Genomic DNA, 17,114 nt, shown 5'->3' with positions numbered 1-17,114 from the left:
CCAATTTGAACTATATGTTATGTACCCAGAGCCTTTAAGTACTACATTTATTTTTCCACATAATTGCCACCACTTTGTATACATTTTCTCCCCCACTGAACCAGTGCCTGCATTCTCCACCCAATGTAAAAGTTTCTGTTAGCCTCCAAGTGCCACTTCTTGATGGTTGCATTTACTGCATTATCATCAGTGAAGCATTCCCCATGAAGACCCTTCAAACAGTGAAAGTCCAATGGCACAAGATCAGGACTATAGCTATGTGCTATCAAGACTATTCTGTTAACCTACATGGTAGGACAGCATGGATGGCGTAATATAGCAGAATGCTCCACCTGATTCTGCAATGGTTTCCTTTGTCAGGAAGCAAATATGGGTTCTGGCATTGCCACGCTGAAGGAATTCTTCTATGGCCACACTCTTGCAATTTGTCTTCAAGCTTCTTCAGTGTCTCATAGGCCTGAAAAATGGAAAGCTAGATTTTCCCAGCATATAGCTCAGCCTTGAATTTCTTGATCAGCAAATCTCTGATTTGCTGACCAAGAAATTTGTGTCACCACTCCATACATTGCCACTTTGACTCTAGTACACTAGGTTTCATCTTCAGTAACAGTGCTGTCAAAAAAGAGCCACCCATGGTTTCATGTTGCTCCAGAAGATCAGCATAAGCCTGCACTTTCTCTGCCCCGTGTGATCTGCTGTTAACATTTATGGTATACAATTTACTGTATCCCAAATTGCCCCAATTTTTTTTTCCAGTGCATTTTGCACACACATAATGGATTTTGATGCACTCATACAAATCAGTTTATGCTGTCTCTCCTCATTTCCTGCCACTGCTGTAGTGCAAGGTTAGTTTATCATTGGTGAGCTCTTCAAACCACTACCATCATCACTGACAGCTAACCCACCACCTAACTGTGTCGCACTGATTGTCATGTTCCCATAAGTTTTCCTTAAATATTGCTGAATTTCAATGGGTGAAATGATCTCTGCATTCAGAACTCAATAACACACTGCTGTTTCATATACTACAACAGCAATGCCACCTGGCATGCAGTGTTGAAATTTGCAGGATATTGGTGGTAATGTTTCAGTTTTCACCTAATATCAATCTATTTTGTATGCAGCATCACAACTTGAAAAAAAAAAGAAAAAAAATTTGGAGGAATCAGTTTTGGAGTGGCCATTTTTTTTATTTTTTATAAGGTATAGTGGTGCAACTTGCTATTTCATTTCTGTTTTTTGTCTTTTATCTGCATCGTTGTTATATTCTCTAGATGATTCACATTTGTCCCTTTTAACACTGGGGGTTTGTCTTTACCAGCCAGGTTCCTGGCTCTGCTAAGAGGATGCAGGAGCAGTGCCACTAGGTGACCATGTGGTTGATATAGTTAGGTTTGTAATGTTAATAGTAAGTGCACTAATGTGTTTTTTTTGTTTTTTTTTAATGAAAATCCCAAAGAAGATACTTGTTGACAGACTTTAATTTCTGTAGATTGTAATTTTCAGGAAATATGTGTGAAGGGAGGTTGTTCCAGAAAACGTTTGAAGGAATAAATGAAGAAGAAAAGTTGGTTCTGTAAGTTTGAAGCTGGACAGTAACAGGATGCCAACTGGTTGCAGCATATGTTCAGATTGATTCGGAAAAGAGAGAGAGAGAGAGAGAGAGAGAGAGAGAGAGAGAGAGAGAGAGAGAGAAAGAGAGGGCAGGAGGGAGGGAAGTATAGTAGCCAATTCAAAGAGAATAGTGCCCATGGAAGTATCTATAGAAATGGCATGCAGCAGTATGTCGATGAGACAAGACTGGAGAGACTATGTAAGAGATGGGAAACCTAACTGACCTATTTTGAATGGAGCCTAGAAGACAGAAAAGTTATGGGGCACTGGCCAAGATGGGAGAACAATATTCCATGATAGGACCGATTTGAGAATTGCACAGAGTGAGTAGCTGTTTGGAAGAAAAGTGATGTCAAGAGCTAAAGAAAAAACCCAGTTTTTTAGATGCAGAGGAAACAATATTTGTGATGTACTTATGGCAAGAGAGAGATTGGAAGTCAAAGTAATATTATCCTTTTCTTCCTTTCTTCATCCTTTGCATTTCTTACTTGGAAACCTTTAAAATAGAGAACCACTTAAAACTACACATATTGCACTGACCAGTGTTAATGCGTGAAGACTGTCTTGTGCTCCTCAAAGCAGTTTTCTACATATTTGGAACTGTAGATAGTTGTATTGTCATCTTAAATGTACTGCTGTCCATCAGGTGAACCAAAACTGCGTGCCATATCTGATTAGCAACAGTGTTCAGATAGCTCTGGCATTAATGCTCTCTAGAGGGTCAGGGGACGGCACAAAAACATGTCACAATACCATTACTATTATTCAGCAGCCTGTACTGTCAATACTAACCACAATAGGATGATTCGATGATTCCAGTGCCTTGGTTTCTGCCACATGTGCTCTCCTCCTTCAATACTGAAAAGTATAAATTGGGACCCATCAGACCATGTAACTTGCCTCTGATCCTGCAACCATCCTATGCATTCCTGATACAAATGCAGCTTTGTATCAGGAATGAAGCCACTGCCCTTGAACACTAGTTGGTGTTCAAGGTCAGTGACTTTTATAAAGGTCTACTGCCGCAGTGCATTCTTTGTGAGGTTTTACATATGGTGTAGATACCAACATCTTGTAATTTTCCTGCATTAAATGCAGAGGTTAATTGTTATTTGGTGACAATTACACTTGATAAGCTTCAGACATTGAGTACTTTGCTCCATCACCTTACATTTTTTGACTACAGTTGCAACAGAAGATTTCTAGGCATTTTTCCATTCGTTCAAGTCTCTAATGACATTAACATTTAACAAGTGTAGCTGCCTTCTTTGCTGAAGTCCACATGAATGTTCAACTTCTTTGAAAGTACAAGAGATACAGTCCATTCCTCACTGCTGGCGAATTAATTTGGGAAATGGTCAGGTCACAAGGCTTTATAGATCTTTTCTGTAGACATCACAGCCCACGTGACCTCTTTCATTTACATATATTATTGCATATAGCCAAAGAGGCAGTGTACATAAAAAAGAAAAGGGGGAGTTTCTTCAAAAAGTATCTTATATTTCAGCATATAAAATACAAATTTCATTGTAAAATACAGGAAAATTCCAATACTCACTATGCTTTCTTCAAGTTTTTTTTTTTTATTTGAGCAAAATATATATAAAAAAAATTGATACTTGGTTTTGCTTTCATTGAAGTTTTTATTATACAACAATTATTTTATGTATTATCTATTTTTATATGTATATATAATACAAAATGAAGCATAAATTAAATAAAAACTAATTTTTCTAAAACCACACACACAAATCAAAACTAGTCCACATATGGTGTGTTGACAGTTAACAAACTTCTCAACTGTGAATATGAGGTAGCACTACCAAATATACAATTATACGAGCAATCTTTTAAGATAAAAAAAAATTATATTAAAAAAAAAACTAAGAAAAATGAATTAACAGGAGATTTATATCTGAATAATGATTTTTTAAATATTCCAATATAAAAGTATTAAAAACTTTTTTTTTTTTAAGTTTTTTTGCAATAGATTTTATTCAACTATGATATAATGTTTATGGCACATCAAGCATAAATATACAAAACTTTCTTCTGAAAACTTTCGAAAGTTTTCAGAGGCATTCTTCTGAAAACAATTGGGTACATATGCATTAATGAAATACTACTGCTAGTCTAAGTACGTCAAGAGGCAAACGCTGCCTGTTGGCATATATAGACAAGAAGCACACTCTGCACCACTGTTTTACAGCAACTTCTTTGGCTAAAATTACTGATGTAACATCAACATAAACCCATCCTTATTCCTTGTGAAAGACTATTACTGTGAAATCATACAAAGTCTTAAAATCTGAAGTCTGTCTAATTAATATGGATTTCCTTATTAACTTTATCTGTGCAGAAACTGGTTTAAAATACTGCATTTGTATCAAGTATTAATATGTTATCAAGTCTATTTAATAGCTCCCCAAATGATAAACTAAATGAATTTATATCAAATCTACCTGTGTTTTTACTGCAATGTAGTGAAAAATTAACCACTATCATTTTCATTCTTTTGTCCAATCTGCTTCACTTATCGGTGGCTTTATTCTTGTATTTCATTGTGCTTATTCCATTACGGTACTTGTCCTACATCTGAACAACAGATAAATCAACCTGCAAAATAAATGCAATACTTCTTGGATGAATGATGGATGAGCAATGGCTCAGTTTTTTTTTTGAAGTAACATTCTCTTCATTTAAACTTGGCTTATTTATAAAGTACTTTTTCATTCAAGGCACTATCATCTGATCTCAATTCTTCACAGTTTCTTACTAAGTCAAGCGACATTTACCATGATCACAACACTAAGTATCCAAATGAATTTCAGGATTAGCTGAAGCTATTTTCAGTAATGTCTTCTTTACTCGTAATGATGTGAGACGGGCTGATGGATTCTGATGCCAACACTCTTTCATCACCTTAGTTATCAATGTTAATGTCTGAAAAATAAAATTTAGAAACTTCAATGTTATTTAAACATATAATTCATAAATAAAAAGTAATATAAAAATTTAGTTTACAGCAGGAGTGCTCAATTTAACAGTTAATATGGGCCAGAATGCAGTACAATCAACATAATGAAACTATGTGGGTTGTACTGCAATGTGCTCAAAATAATTCATTAATACATTAAACTCTTTAAAATCTGGTACCCTCAGGGAATCAGAGATGTGATTTTGATATTTTCCAATTTTTGAAAGGCTGAGCAGTTTTGGAGAAACTGCTAACAAATAAACCTGTTTGCATTTTTAAACATTTATATGATGTCTGAAAGATAGTAACACTAATGGTTAAAAATACATATAATAGTCAATATGATAACTATAAATAAATGGCAATAAACAAAGTGTTTTTATGTATTATAATACCAATTTTAAATGCCTGCCAAGTACAGCATCAGAGGAAGACTTTTGCCTATAAGTAAGTGGAGATGGGAGAGAATTGTGGTTAATGCACAAATACCTTTCATCTGTTTTTGGTGGGAGTTTTAATTTGAATGAGTTTGTTATAAGCCTGTTCTTTCTCCATATTTGTGCTCATACAAGACTGCAGGTTTTTTGGATTATGCTCTTAAAATCCATGTAGGGAATTAGAGAAGAAAAAAACTGAGACAGATGATCAATTCAATTAGTTGTGTGGTCTGCTTTTTCATTTCCCAGAACACCATGCACCAAAATGGATCAATCGTCTGTCTCAGTCTTCTTCCCCTGGAATGTAGCATACTGATGGCTGAGATGTATGCAATCCAGCTAGCCTTGATAAAAATCTGTAGTCTTTCCTCATGGCCTGACATAAATTATACAGATTACCTCAGATTGACTGCAGATAGTCTGAATTGATTCTAGATGAGTCAGAGAACATGTTGTGACAAGTTGCAACTGTACTATGCTGCAATTTCAAAATAGTCCCTGAACTTTTTGATGACACCTTGTATTATGTTGAAATGGCTTTTTGTTTCCAATTATTTTGTGATCCTAAGTAGTTAGTTAAACAGGTCAGGCAAGATCTCCCCTTAATGAATCCATGCTGTGACTGCCACATAACTGTGTTACTGTGAAGTTCTTTAACCAATCTGTAGGATCACCCACTGAACTAAAGATGCTCTCATAATTATGGATAAAGATGTGTTTACCACTTTTGCTACTTTTTTTTATTTTTAGCATCAATTTTTTTCCAGCTTCCCCAGTTATTATAAAATCATTTAATTCCCAGTTAGGTATAATTTTTGTATCCCCCATCTCTAAAACTTCTTCATGTGTGAATGCAGATGTAAAATATTCATTCTATTTGTCAGCAATGTGAACACGATTGTCAATAGTCATGCCATTCATATCCAGTGGATGGATATGAACCTATCCATCTGCTGTATATGAATTCTTTTAATGGGAAATTCATAAGAAAAGAATTTATAGTTTCTATTCTTTCTTTGATAAAAACTTTTCATAATCAGTTTTAGCAACCTAACTCCCCTTAGTAATTTGCTTGCAGAATATTTTATAGTTACTGTAAGCTTCTGTGTCCCTTGATAATTTATAATCATTCCATAAATTTTGCTTCTCTGCCATTAGTCTCATGGGTTCATCAGACATCCATTTAGGTCTAATGCCTATTTAATTCTTTGTACTTTCCTCATAAAAAGCTTAGTAGTATCTACGCTCACCTAAATGAACATGTCTAAGACAGGCACATTATAGCCATAGCAGCTAATGCACCAATAAACAACCATACCACACCACATGTCTAAGACATTTATGGAAAACAAATGGGGTACATGCCACAGAGCCACCCATAAATCATTTATACTGTTAAAAAAAAAAAAAAAAAAAAATTTTAAATCGTCGAAGACATTTTATGGTCTATCAGCTGCTGTTTGAAAAATTACAGCAACAAAGCTCTCAACAGAATCTTTCAACTATTTACTATATTAAACAAAATTTTCCCATTTCTTCAAACAGGCCTCTGGGGTTGGGTAAATTCATATTGTGATTTTTAAACGTTTCTCACCAACCACGTATTAAAATAAGACACGGAAACTGGAATATATTAGAGGAGGCAGCAAAGGAAGTAAACAAACCCTTAGCCATAATTATGAAAACTTCCTTGGACCCAGGGGAGGTCCCCATGGACTGCAGATATGCAAATGTGACCCCCAATTTACAAGGAGAATCAAAGGGTGACGCAAATAATTACAGACGTGTTAGTTTAGCTTCTGTTCTGGGGAAATTAATGGAGGCACTCATTAAAGAAGCACTGCAGGATCTAGACAAGACTTCAGTTATAGTTTGGACACAACATGGGTTTGTTAAGGGAAGTCTTGTCTGACCAATTTTATTGGATACTATGATGTGGTCACAAAGGAACTGGATGCAAAAAATAATTTTGATATCACATACTTGGATCTTAGGAAAGCTTTTGATACTGTTGCACATGGAAGACTACTGTACAAATTGGAGCAGTATGGCATTAAGGGTAAATTTCTGCTATGGATGAAGGGATGGTTGAGTGGGAGAAGACAGAGTGGTAATCAATGGACACTGTTGTTAATGGATTATGTTATTGGTGGAGTCCCATAGGATACAGTGTTGGGTCCATTGTCATTTTCTGTATTTATTAATGATACTGATGAAGGTATATCACGCTTAATGTCTAAGTTTGCAGATGATACAAAGGTTGGCAGTGTTGTTAATGACATTAATAACAGTAAGCTACTGCAACAGGATTTAGAAATGTTGAGCAGACGGGCTGAGAGGTGGCTACTGAAGTTTAACATTAACAAATGTAAAATACTGCATATGGGTAGCAGTAACCCCAGAGTAATGTATCAACTGTGTAGTACTACACTCAGGGTGGTAGAGAATGAAAAGGACCTGGAGTAATTGTGCAGGCAGATATGAAGTTTTCTGAGCAGTGCAGGCAGTCTGCAAGAGTAGCTTATGGTGTCTTCTCAATGATATACAGGAATTTTTCTAGCAGGGATAAGGAGGTGGTTATCCCCTTGTATAATGCAATGGTCAGGCCACACCTTGAGTACTGTATACAGGTCTAGAGGCCTCATTTTAGGAAGGATGTAGAGCTGCAGGAACGAGTACGGAAAAGGGCAACAAGATTAGTGAATGGAACAAGTGGTTGCTCTTACGAAGAAAGGCTTAAGTTTTGCAAATTAGTGTCTAGAGACTAGGCACCTACAAGGTGAACTGATTGAGGTGTTTAGGTCTTGAATGGTTTGAGCAAACTCAGTGCTGATGGGATTCTTCCTCTTGCCCAGATTAATCGCCCGAGGGGACATAAATTCAAATTGAGGAAAGACAGTTGTAGAATAGATGTGTAGAAATTTGCCTTTAGCCAGCAGGTGATTTATTTCTGAAACAAACTTCCATCTGTCATTGTGGAAGTTAACAGCTTAAATAAATTCAAGGCAGAACTAGACAAACAGTTGGAGAGAATGGATGGGTGAAATGGGAAGAGGGTTTTTATTTTTATTTTTTGCTAATGATGTATAAGCTTGCTTTCTTGTATCATATGCCTCTACTAATGCTAATACTAATGTGAATTTAAAGGTACAATGTGTGTGCATGAACACAAGTATGATGCCTTAGGACATTGGCCAGAATTAACACAGTTCGTTATAATAGTGTGATGTAAATATATGAAATTAGAGCATGTATGTATGATATTCAAGAAGCATAAGTAAAATAAATTTTTTATTTAAACATGATGTTTACTTCACTGAATATTTAAATATTATAAAAAAGCTTACAGGATCAGAAGACCATCTATTAGGAATGCTGGGCCTTTGATTATCAATGCACACAACTTTTTTCATATCTTCAAAACTGGGATCATTGGGAACCAAATCATGAAATGGTGGCCTATATTCTTCTGCTATACCTTTGTTAAAAAATTAGATATATTTAGATCATAATGTATTACACACACACACACACACACACACACACACACACACACACACACACACACACACACACACACACACACACACACACACACACTTTTAGCTAGAAAGAAAGAATAAATTAATTTAGCTAAGAACCAAGCAGCTAGATATATGTACATTAGAGCAAAATAAAGCACACATGCCCTTTTAATTTTTCTCCTTTAGGAGACAAACGAATATTAAAATCTATGTTTATATATAAAAATATAATTTCAATTACAAACAGAATACATAGAATGACATGTTGTTAAGGGCTAATACCATTCAATATATCTAATTTTGGAATGTGTTCTATCAGTTATAGCTGGATCAGGTGATTGGATACACTGTCAGCCAGAAATCACAAAACATGAACGCATTATATACACATACAATTTTTGATAGTTTACTGGAAAAAAAAAAAAAAAAAAAACATCTGGCCCAGTAGACAACTAACTAATCAAAGCCACTATATACAAACATAACAGCCATCTATAAACTATACTAGTGTATGAGGAATACGGGGTGAACAAGCAAATGACAAAACAAAGTATACAAAGGACAGCAAATACCTTGAATTCCCTCACGTACTCTGATAAATTAAAAGGTATAAAATAAGAATCAGAAAGACAAAAGCTAGTGAAAGAAGTGTCAGTTATTAACAATTATACTGTGGCTAAATGGGAGCATAACTACCCAGCCATACGGTGGGAATACTGGTATTTTGATAACTAAGCACTCATCTGAAAAATAAATCAGCTCAGATGGTCTTTATTCATTTTGGTTGGCTTGCATATAGTTAACTAATAAGCACTTTCCACTGAGCATATTATAAAAAGCCTTCACTGTATGAAAGAGCATACCTATATTTTGTTCCACAGGCAGCAATTAAAGTGAAAATTTATTTAGAAATGGATTAGACAAATTACTGGAGGGGATGGACAGATAATGTGAGTCTTTTTTTTTTTTTTTTTGCTAACGCTTTTTTCAGCTAGCTTCTTTTGCATCATTTGTCACTACTAATACTAATTAATTAACTGTTAACAGGAGAGACTGTTTCTACACAGATGGGATACACTTAAATAGAAAGGGTGCAAGAATACTTGCTGATGCTATCGAGGCAGTGTTAGGTGGGTCAGAAACTGCTAGCTTGGGGGCGATACAAGGACCAATAGATTAATAGTAGCCACAGGCAGAGGTGAAAGTGATTCTTGCACTACTTCTATTGGAATGGGCAGGAGCCTGGAAAACAAGATGTAGGGTATTTCAGAGACTGCTGGGAGTCATTGCAGTACAAGTAAACACATGGGTTGTGTTAGGGTAACTAAGAATAGCAACAGGTGTATGTATACTTGCGTATACACCAATGCTAGGAGTTTGGTAAATAAATTTGAGGAATTGCTCAAAACATCAAAGTCAGATATTGTTGGGATATCAGAGACATGGTGTCACACAGATATAAGGAATGCAGAAGTGGAATTTGGGGAGTACAATGTGTATAGGAAGGATAGACATGATAGGAAGGGAGGAGGGGTTATACTATTAGTTAAGAAACACAAATTCCAAGGAAGTGAAGCCAGCTGACATCACTAGACAGTGCAGTGTCGAGTCAGTTAGGTGTGACATAAGCATTGGGAGATCAAAATTGAGAGTAGGAGTGTGTTATAGGCCTAATGACTCTGATGAGTATAATAAGAAACTGTGCAGGGAAATAGAGGGCCAGTAAATCAGAGAGTCTTATAAGGGTGATTTTAATTTCCCGGATATTGACTAGAATTTGTGGGTTTACTTGTTGAGTGTGAGTGACCAACTCACAACACTAGCCTTGCTAGTGTTGTGAGTTGGTCACTCACACACTAGCAAGGCTTTTGTGGATTTACTGGATGATTGTTTTCAACATCAGCATGTTCGGGAGGCAACTAGAGGGAATAATACTCTTGATTTGATTATCAGTAGTGATTTTTCATGCATTAAAAATCTGCAGATAAAGGAACCACTAGGTGGCAGTGATCAGTGTGCTAAAGTGGGGTTACTCAAAGAGGTAACTACCATCAGGGGTAAAGGGAAGGGTTTTTGCTTTCATAAAGGCAACTACTGTGGTCTGAGACAGTATTTAAGTTCTATATGGTGGGACCAACTGATGATGTCATCAACAGCAAATTCAAAATGGAAGGCATTCAAAGAATTTATCTTGAAAGCTACTAGGCTTTACATACCAACTAAGAAATATTATTCAAGGTTTAGGCCTAAATGGATGTCAGATGAACTAATGAGGCATATGGCAGAGAAGAAAAATGCATGGGATACACAAATTAATGGGTGACATGGAAGCCTATAATAGATATAAGCTGGTCTGTAAGCAAGTCACAAAGCAGATTAGGCAGGCAAAGGCAGATGAGACATCTTTGGCAAAGGATTAAAGGAGGCAGCAAAGGAAGTAAGTAAATCCTTAGCCATAATTATGAGAGCTTCCTTGGACTCAGGGGAGGTACCCATAGACTGGAGATGTGAAAATGTGACCCCAATTCACAAAGGAGGATCAAAGGGTGACACAAGTAATTACAGACTTGTTAGTTTAACTTCTGTTCCAGGAAAATTAATGGAGGCACTGGTTAAAGAAGCACTGCAGGATCATCTAGACAAGACTTCAGTTACAGCTTGGACACAGCATGGTTTTAAGGGAAAGTCTTGTCTGACAAATTTGATAGGATATTATGATGTGGTCACAAAGGAACTGGATGCAGGGAATAACTTTGATATCATATATTTGGATTTAGAAAGGCTTTTGATACTGTTGCACATGGAAGACTGCTGCACAAATTGGAGCAGTGTGGCACTGGAGGAAAAATTGCTGCTATGAATAAAGGGATGGTTGAGTGGGAGAAGACAGAGTAGAAATCAATGGACATTTATCATTGTGGACTAATGTTATTAGTGGAGTCCTTCAGGGTTCAGTGTTGGGTCCATTGTTGTTTTCTGTATTTATAAATGATATTGATGACGGTATATCAAGCTTAATGTCCAAGTTTGCAGATGATACGAAGGTTGGCAGGGTTGTTAAGGACACTAATGACAGTACGCTGCTGCAACAGAATGTAGAAAAGTTGAGCAGATGGGCTGAGAGGTGGCAAATGAAGTTTAACATTGACAAATGTAAAGTACTACATATGAGAAGCAGTAACCCCAGAGTAATGTATCAACTCTGTGGTACTACACTGACAGTGGTAGAGAATGAAAAGGACCTGGGGGGTAATTGTGCAGGCAGATATGAAGTTCTCTGAGCAGTGCAAATGGGCTGCAAGAGTAGCTCATGGTGTCTTATCAATTATATACAGGAAGTTTTCTAGCAGGGATAAGGAGGTGATTATTCCCTTGTATAAGGCAATGGTCAGGCCACACCTTGAGTACTGTATATAGGTCAGGAAGCCTCATTTTAAGAAGGATGTAGAGCTGTTGGAACGAGTACAGAGAAGGGCAACAAGATTAGTGAATGAAACAAAGGGTTGCTCTTATGAAGAAAGGCTTAAGTTTTGCAAATTACAGTGTTTGAAGACTAGGCACCTGCAAGATGATCTGATCGAGATGTATAAAGCCTTGAATGGTTTGAGCATGCTCAATGCTGATGGGATTCTTTCTCTTACTCAGAATAATCACCTGAGATGGCATAAATTCAAATTGAGGAAAGACAGTTGTAGGATAGATGTGCGGAAGTTTGCCTTTAGCCAGCAGACAGCTTGTTGGTGAAACAGACTTTGTTGTGGAAGTTGATAGCCTAAATAAATTTAAGGCTGAGCTGGACAGGTATTTGGAACGAACGGAGAAATTAAATTCTTCTGTGGTTATTATTTTTATTTTATGTAATTTGGTTAGTTTTCTTCTATTATCATATTCTATATTTAGTATAATTAATTTGATAGTACTGCATAAATGCTTTTTTTTTTTTTTTTTTGGCTGATGCTGCATAAGCTTGCTTTCTTGCATCATATGCCTCTATTAATGCTAAATGGTAAAATTTCATCTTTGCAATTTTTATTATTATGTGGTCTCTTGTATATTTTTCAGTCTATGAGACTCCTATTTTTGGAGTATAAAGTGGTGTTTGTTGTTGTTGTTGTTGTTTGGTTTTTAGGAGCATTAGCAACTAAGGCCATATTGCTCCGGGATATGCGGTGGTCAGTCCCTGACCTTTCCGCATCCTCCGTATTTGGTGGTGACGGGCTCGAACCCCGGTCTAATCAAGAAGCGTGTGCTATGCACTGCTGCTTCTTCCCACCTGGCTACGGAGGCGCCGTGGTGTTTGATGTCTGCTACTATTCTACTTTGATTTGTAGATGGGGTGATTTTAATATGCTAATATTAATACATTTCATATTTCTGGATATTTCTTACACTGAATACCTTTAATTAGCTTTTGGGCATATATTACTTGGTATATTCCTAGCAGTGAGGGAGAGCTGGATGATGCCATTTAGTTTCTTGATTTTTTTTTTTTATTTTCTCTTAATATTTTCACAATTTCGAAGTTTCTGTTCATATTTAAATTTTACTCTAGTTCTGTGTATATCCTTCTCTTTTATGCTGTTTCTCTTCTTTGGTCTTTATTTTTATTTAAATAATTAATGTGCATGGCTAAACTCGAGAGAGAGAGAGAGAGAGAGAGAGAGAGAGAGAGAGAGAGAGAGAGAGAGAGAGAGAGAGAGAGAGAGAGAGAGAGAGACTAGGCATAATCACTTGGTTTCTTTGCCCTTGTGTTCTTCTTTTCTTCTTCATTTCTTATAATGATCAGAAGGCAAGTGCTTTGATACTATTGCATATATAGTGCACTTTCAGAAATTGAGAAAACTAAGACTTCAAGAGACTTTCTATAGTGGGAATGCTCCAGAACTGCATCCAAGAACTGTCTGGCATAATTACTTAATTTACGCTTAAATTCTTCTGTGGTTATTATTTTTATTTTCTGTAATTTGGTTAGTTTTTTCCTATTGTCATATTCTATATTTAGTATAATTAATTTGATAGTACTGCATAAATGCTTAAGCAAACTGTGCCTTTATCATTTATCTCATCAGAATGGCTGGTTTCTGATTTATGGTAGAACTGTATATATGTTGTATTTTATTTTGATTGTTAATTTCATTTATATTATTGCACACATCAAGCAGCTATATAACTCATTGTTTCATAAAATGTAGACCATTTGATTTTTAAATCCTTGTAGAGCAAGATATATAATATAAAAATACTCTTTAGTAGTTGGGATAGTATAACATTTAACCCAATTATTTGGAAAATAGGACACTTTAAAGCAATGATACAAGTAATATAAACTGACAAATGCTTTTTATTCTTGTATGGCTGTATATAACATTGTCAAGTCAAAATTTCCAGGTAATTAATATAAAATCACTGAAGTTACATAATAATAATAATTATTATTATATATATGATATAAATAGTGATTCAGTATAAACAAGAGAATAACATACATACAGATAATAACCAATGTATAAAACATTAAAAGTTAAGTTCGGTTGGTCATATAATAATTAATGGGTGATGATTTATACAGATAAGAATAACACTGAATGCAAGCTGTCAGTGGCCACAGAGTTATAATGTACAAAATTACATGAAAACTGGTTGAAGACTACCTGAGGTCACGACATGACAATCTAGCCAATTACACTAATTATCAATGGGTGACCATACACCTCTGCTGTTTACCCAGTCCTTGAAAAAGGTTTCAATTTCTGTGAAACTTAAATATGATACGTAACAGATGGCTCATCCTCCTGGAAATAACACTGTGTCAACTGAACATCACTTAGTATAGCTGCTACCAATTAGCATGTCATTTCATGCATTAATAAAAGTTATTAGCAAAACAGATCTTGGTTTCTGCTGTGAGAGGATCATTCTGTATATCCTACAATACAGATTATATTTACAGTCCATATATAGTTGGCATCACATTGGGCTTAAAGATTTTTAAAAAGGCAGTACCCGGGATAGAAGGTGTGACTGCATGAGAATGGTCTGCTGATAGTTTTTATTGCTGATAAATTTGCAAATACCACAGTCAAACTTCTGGATTATAAGAAAAACCTGTTTTGGAAAAAAGAATTCTCTAAACTGCAGAAAAAGTCTAAGAACTTCATTGCAGATCCTAACATTTGGGAGCAATACTCATGGTGAGTCCATCAGTCTGATCTCAGGTCACAACCAGTACTAATACGCAGAATCTTTGTAGAGAAAAGATTTTTTTTTTCTCCATATTAATGTGAGAAAAAGAATTTTTTTTTCACTAGGAGTTTCACTCGTATGTCCACAGTATATTATAAGTTGTGTGTTTGCTGGACAAAAAACCCATTTCCAGAGGGAACCACTTTACACTTTCACAAAACCAACTAACTCGGCCACAGTGTGAAAATAGTCTATAAAAGTTACTCCCATTTTTGATGGGATTCAAATCCAAGCCACTCCCACACTGTGTAAGGAGAGTGATTATAACCACTAATATGAGTGATCATAGGATCATAAAAGGCAATATACCAAAGTTGGAAGTAAGATAACATAAAATTCTTGCCAGGGCTGATGAATGAGAAAATGAAAAAGTCTACCTGAAAACAGTGTGTGTGGCTTTTTATCAACCAGACTTTAGCAAAAATAATGATAATTTTAAGGAAATAAATTAAAGTCGTCAGCTATATATATATAAGATAGTATGAATCTGAGCTGTAATACTCAATATGTTCTACGTTGATAATAATATTAGTAAAATACTAAGAGGAGTATACCTCAATATAGTACGTAGAACACTTCCGTATGATACCCTCCAGAATTTAAAACGGAAAAAACGCAAAAATCGACAACTTACCAGTACATTAGAGTAAATTATAAATAATTAAATAATCAATTTAACACAATTCAAATCAATTTAAAACAATTAAAAATCAAATTAACGCAAATAAAAGAATCTAACGAAAATATTCAAAATGATTTTCCTTCCTGAAGCTGACAACGCTTTTCGACTGTATGTCGTGATCACAGGAATGAAAATTACCGAATCGGGTTAAACCTGAAACTTAAATAGTGATTATTTGTCTTCTATATGCTCGTAAAGGTCCACGCATCGGAGATCAAATATGGCCGCCGAACATTAACAGAATTCTCGTGTAATTTAATTTCAATGGTTTCTGCAATTAATAGTCACGTATAATTACGTTGAACGTTAAGTATTTTGGCCTCGTTAAATAAAAAAGTATGTTTTTCGTTAATGGCATGAAAGGCTAATTCTGACGCTGCTGAACGAGAAGCACGAACCGAGGCTTCATGTTGATTTACACGAATATTAAGAGAAAATCGCGTCGAACCTTGGTAAGACGAGTCGCAATCACCGCAAGAAATGTTGTATACCAGATCATTAATTTGTGTTGCAAATGCGGAAAGAACCGAGCGATTGTTCAGTATAGTGTGTAACTTCCGTATTGGCCTAGCTACAATTTTAAATTCGGTATCTTTAAAGAATCTTTTAAACTGTTTGTGCCACTGTTCAACATATGGGACAGAAATAAAGTATTTTTTGATATTACTATTGTTGATTCGTGTAGTATTTTGTATCCTATCCTTAGCCTGTACTCTAATTCGGTTTATTGTGGTAATGGAATAACCCTGTTTAAGAATCTGCTAGTTAATATTTGTATTTCTGATTCTAAAGCAGATTCTGTTGTTTGAATATTTATAGGCATTTAGAAATTGATTAAAGATAATCGATCTTTTGTAGGTGAACGGGTGATAGCTATTATAATGTAGAAGCATATCGGTGTTTGTAGGTTTTCGATAGATGCTAAATTGTATTTTATTCGAGTCCCGGGTAAGCATGAAAGTTAGAAAGTTTAATGACTTTGTATCCGTATCCTCCCTTTCCAATGTAAATTTGAGTCTAGAATGAATATTATTAAACGAATGTAAAATGTCTTGGATAGTACTACTATCGGTAATAACTAGAACATCGTCTAAATACCTCCCATAGTATGTGATACGGGATCGAAAAGGTGTCAAATGTATCTGCTCAATCGTTGAGAGGTAGATCTCTGACATTAAGCCACTCAGGCTCAAACCCATTGGTAATCCAAAAATTTGTTTGTATACCTTGTCTCGAAAGGTGATGTAGTTAGCCTCAACTAACAGTTTAATTAAGTGAAAAATTTCCTTTGTTGCTAGCTTCGTATAATTAATCGGTGTCGAGTTTTTATTTAACATATCCCAAATAATATCTAATGTGTATTCAACGTTTACATTCGTATATAATGAGGTAACATCTAGTGACAATAAATTGTCATTGTCGCCGAGTCTACAGTCTTTAAGATTATTAAATAATGTATCGTAGTTCTTAATCCCAAATTGTATTACCTGTCTAAAGGGTTTTAGAATGTTATATACATGTGTGGCTAAGGATGAAAATGCCGAGTTCCTGTAGGAAACAATAGGTCGAATAGGAAATCCAGTCTTGTGTAATTTTACCTGACCGAAAAGTGCAGGAATATTATACGTTCTGGA

General features: G+C 35.5%; 1 protein-coding gene across 1 annotated transcript in view; it reads right to left on the bottom strand.

Annotated features, from left to right (window-relative positions):
* Positions 1-3,696: 3,696 nt before the first annotated feature.
* LOC150075048 (activin receptor type-1-like) overlaps positions 3,697-17,114 on the bottom strand; it is a 134,758-nt gene continuing 121,340 nt past the window's right edge. The window contains exons 8-9 of the mRNA XM_090389085.1: positions 8,379-8,509; positions 3,697-4,560 (exon numbers count right to left, since the gene is read on the bottom strand). Coding sequence (XP_090245211.1) covers positions 4,426-4,560; positions 8,379-8,509 — 266 coding nt within the window. The 3' untranslated portion in view covers positions 3,697-4,425. The remainder of the gene's footprint in view (positions 4,561-8,378; positions 8,510-17,114) is intronic.

This window comes from Mastigoproctus giganteus, chromosome 14 (genome assembly GCF_048544385.1).
Source record: "Mastigoproctus giganteus isolate SK-2022 chromosome 14, ASM4854438v1, whole genome shotgun sequence".
In the NCBI taxonomy this organism is placed as follows: domain Eukaryota; kingdom Metazoa; phylum Arthropoda; class Arachnida; order Uropygi; family Thelyphonidae; genus Mastigoproctus; species Mastigoproctus giganteus.
This window is presented reverse-complemented; position numbering and strand designations above follow the sequence as displayed.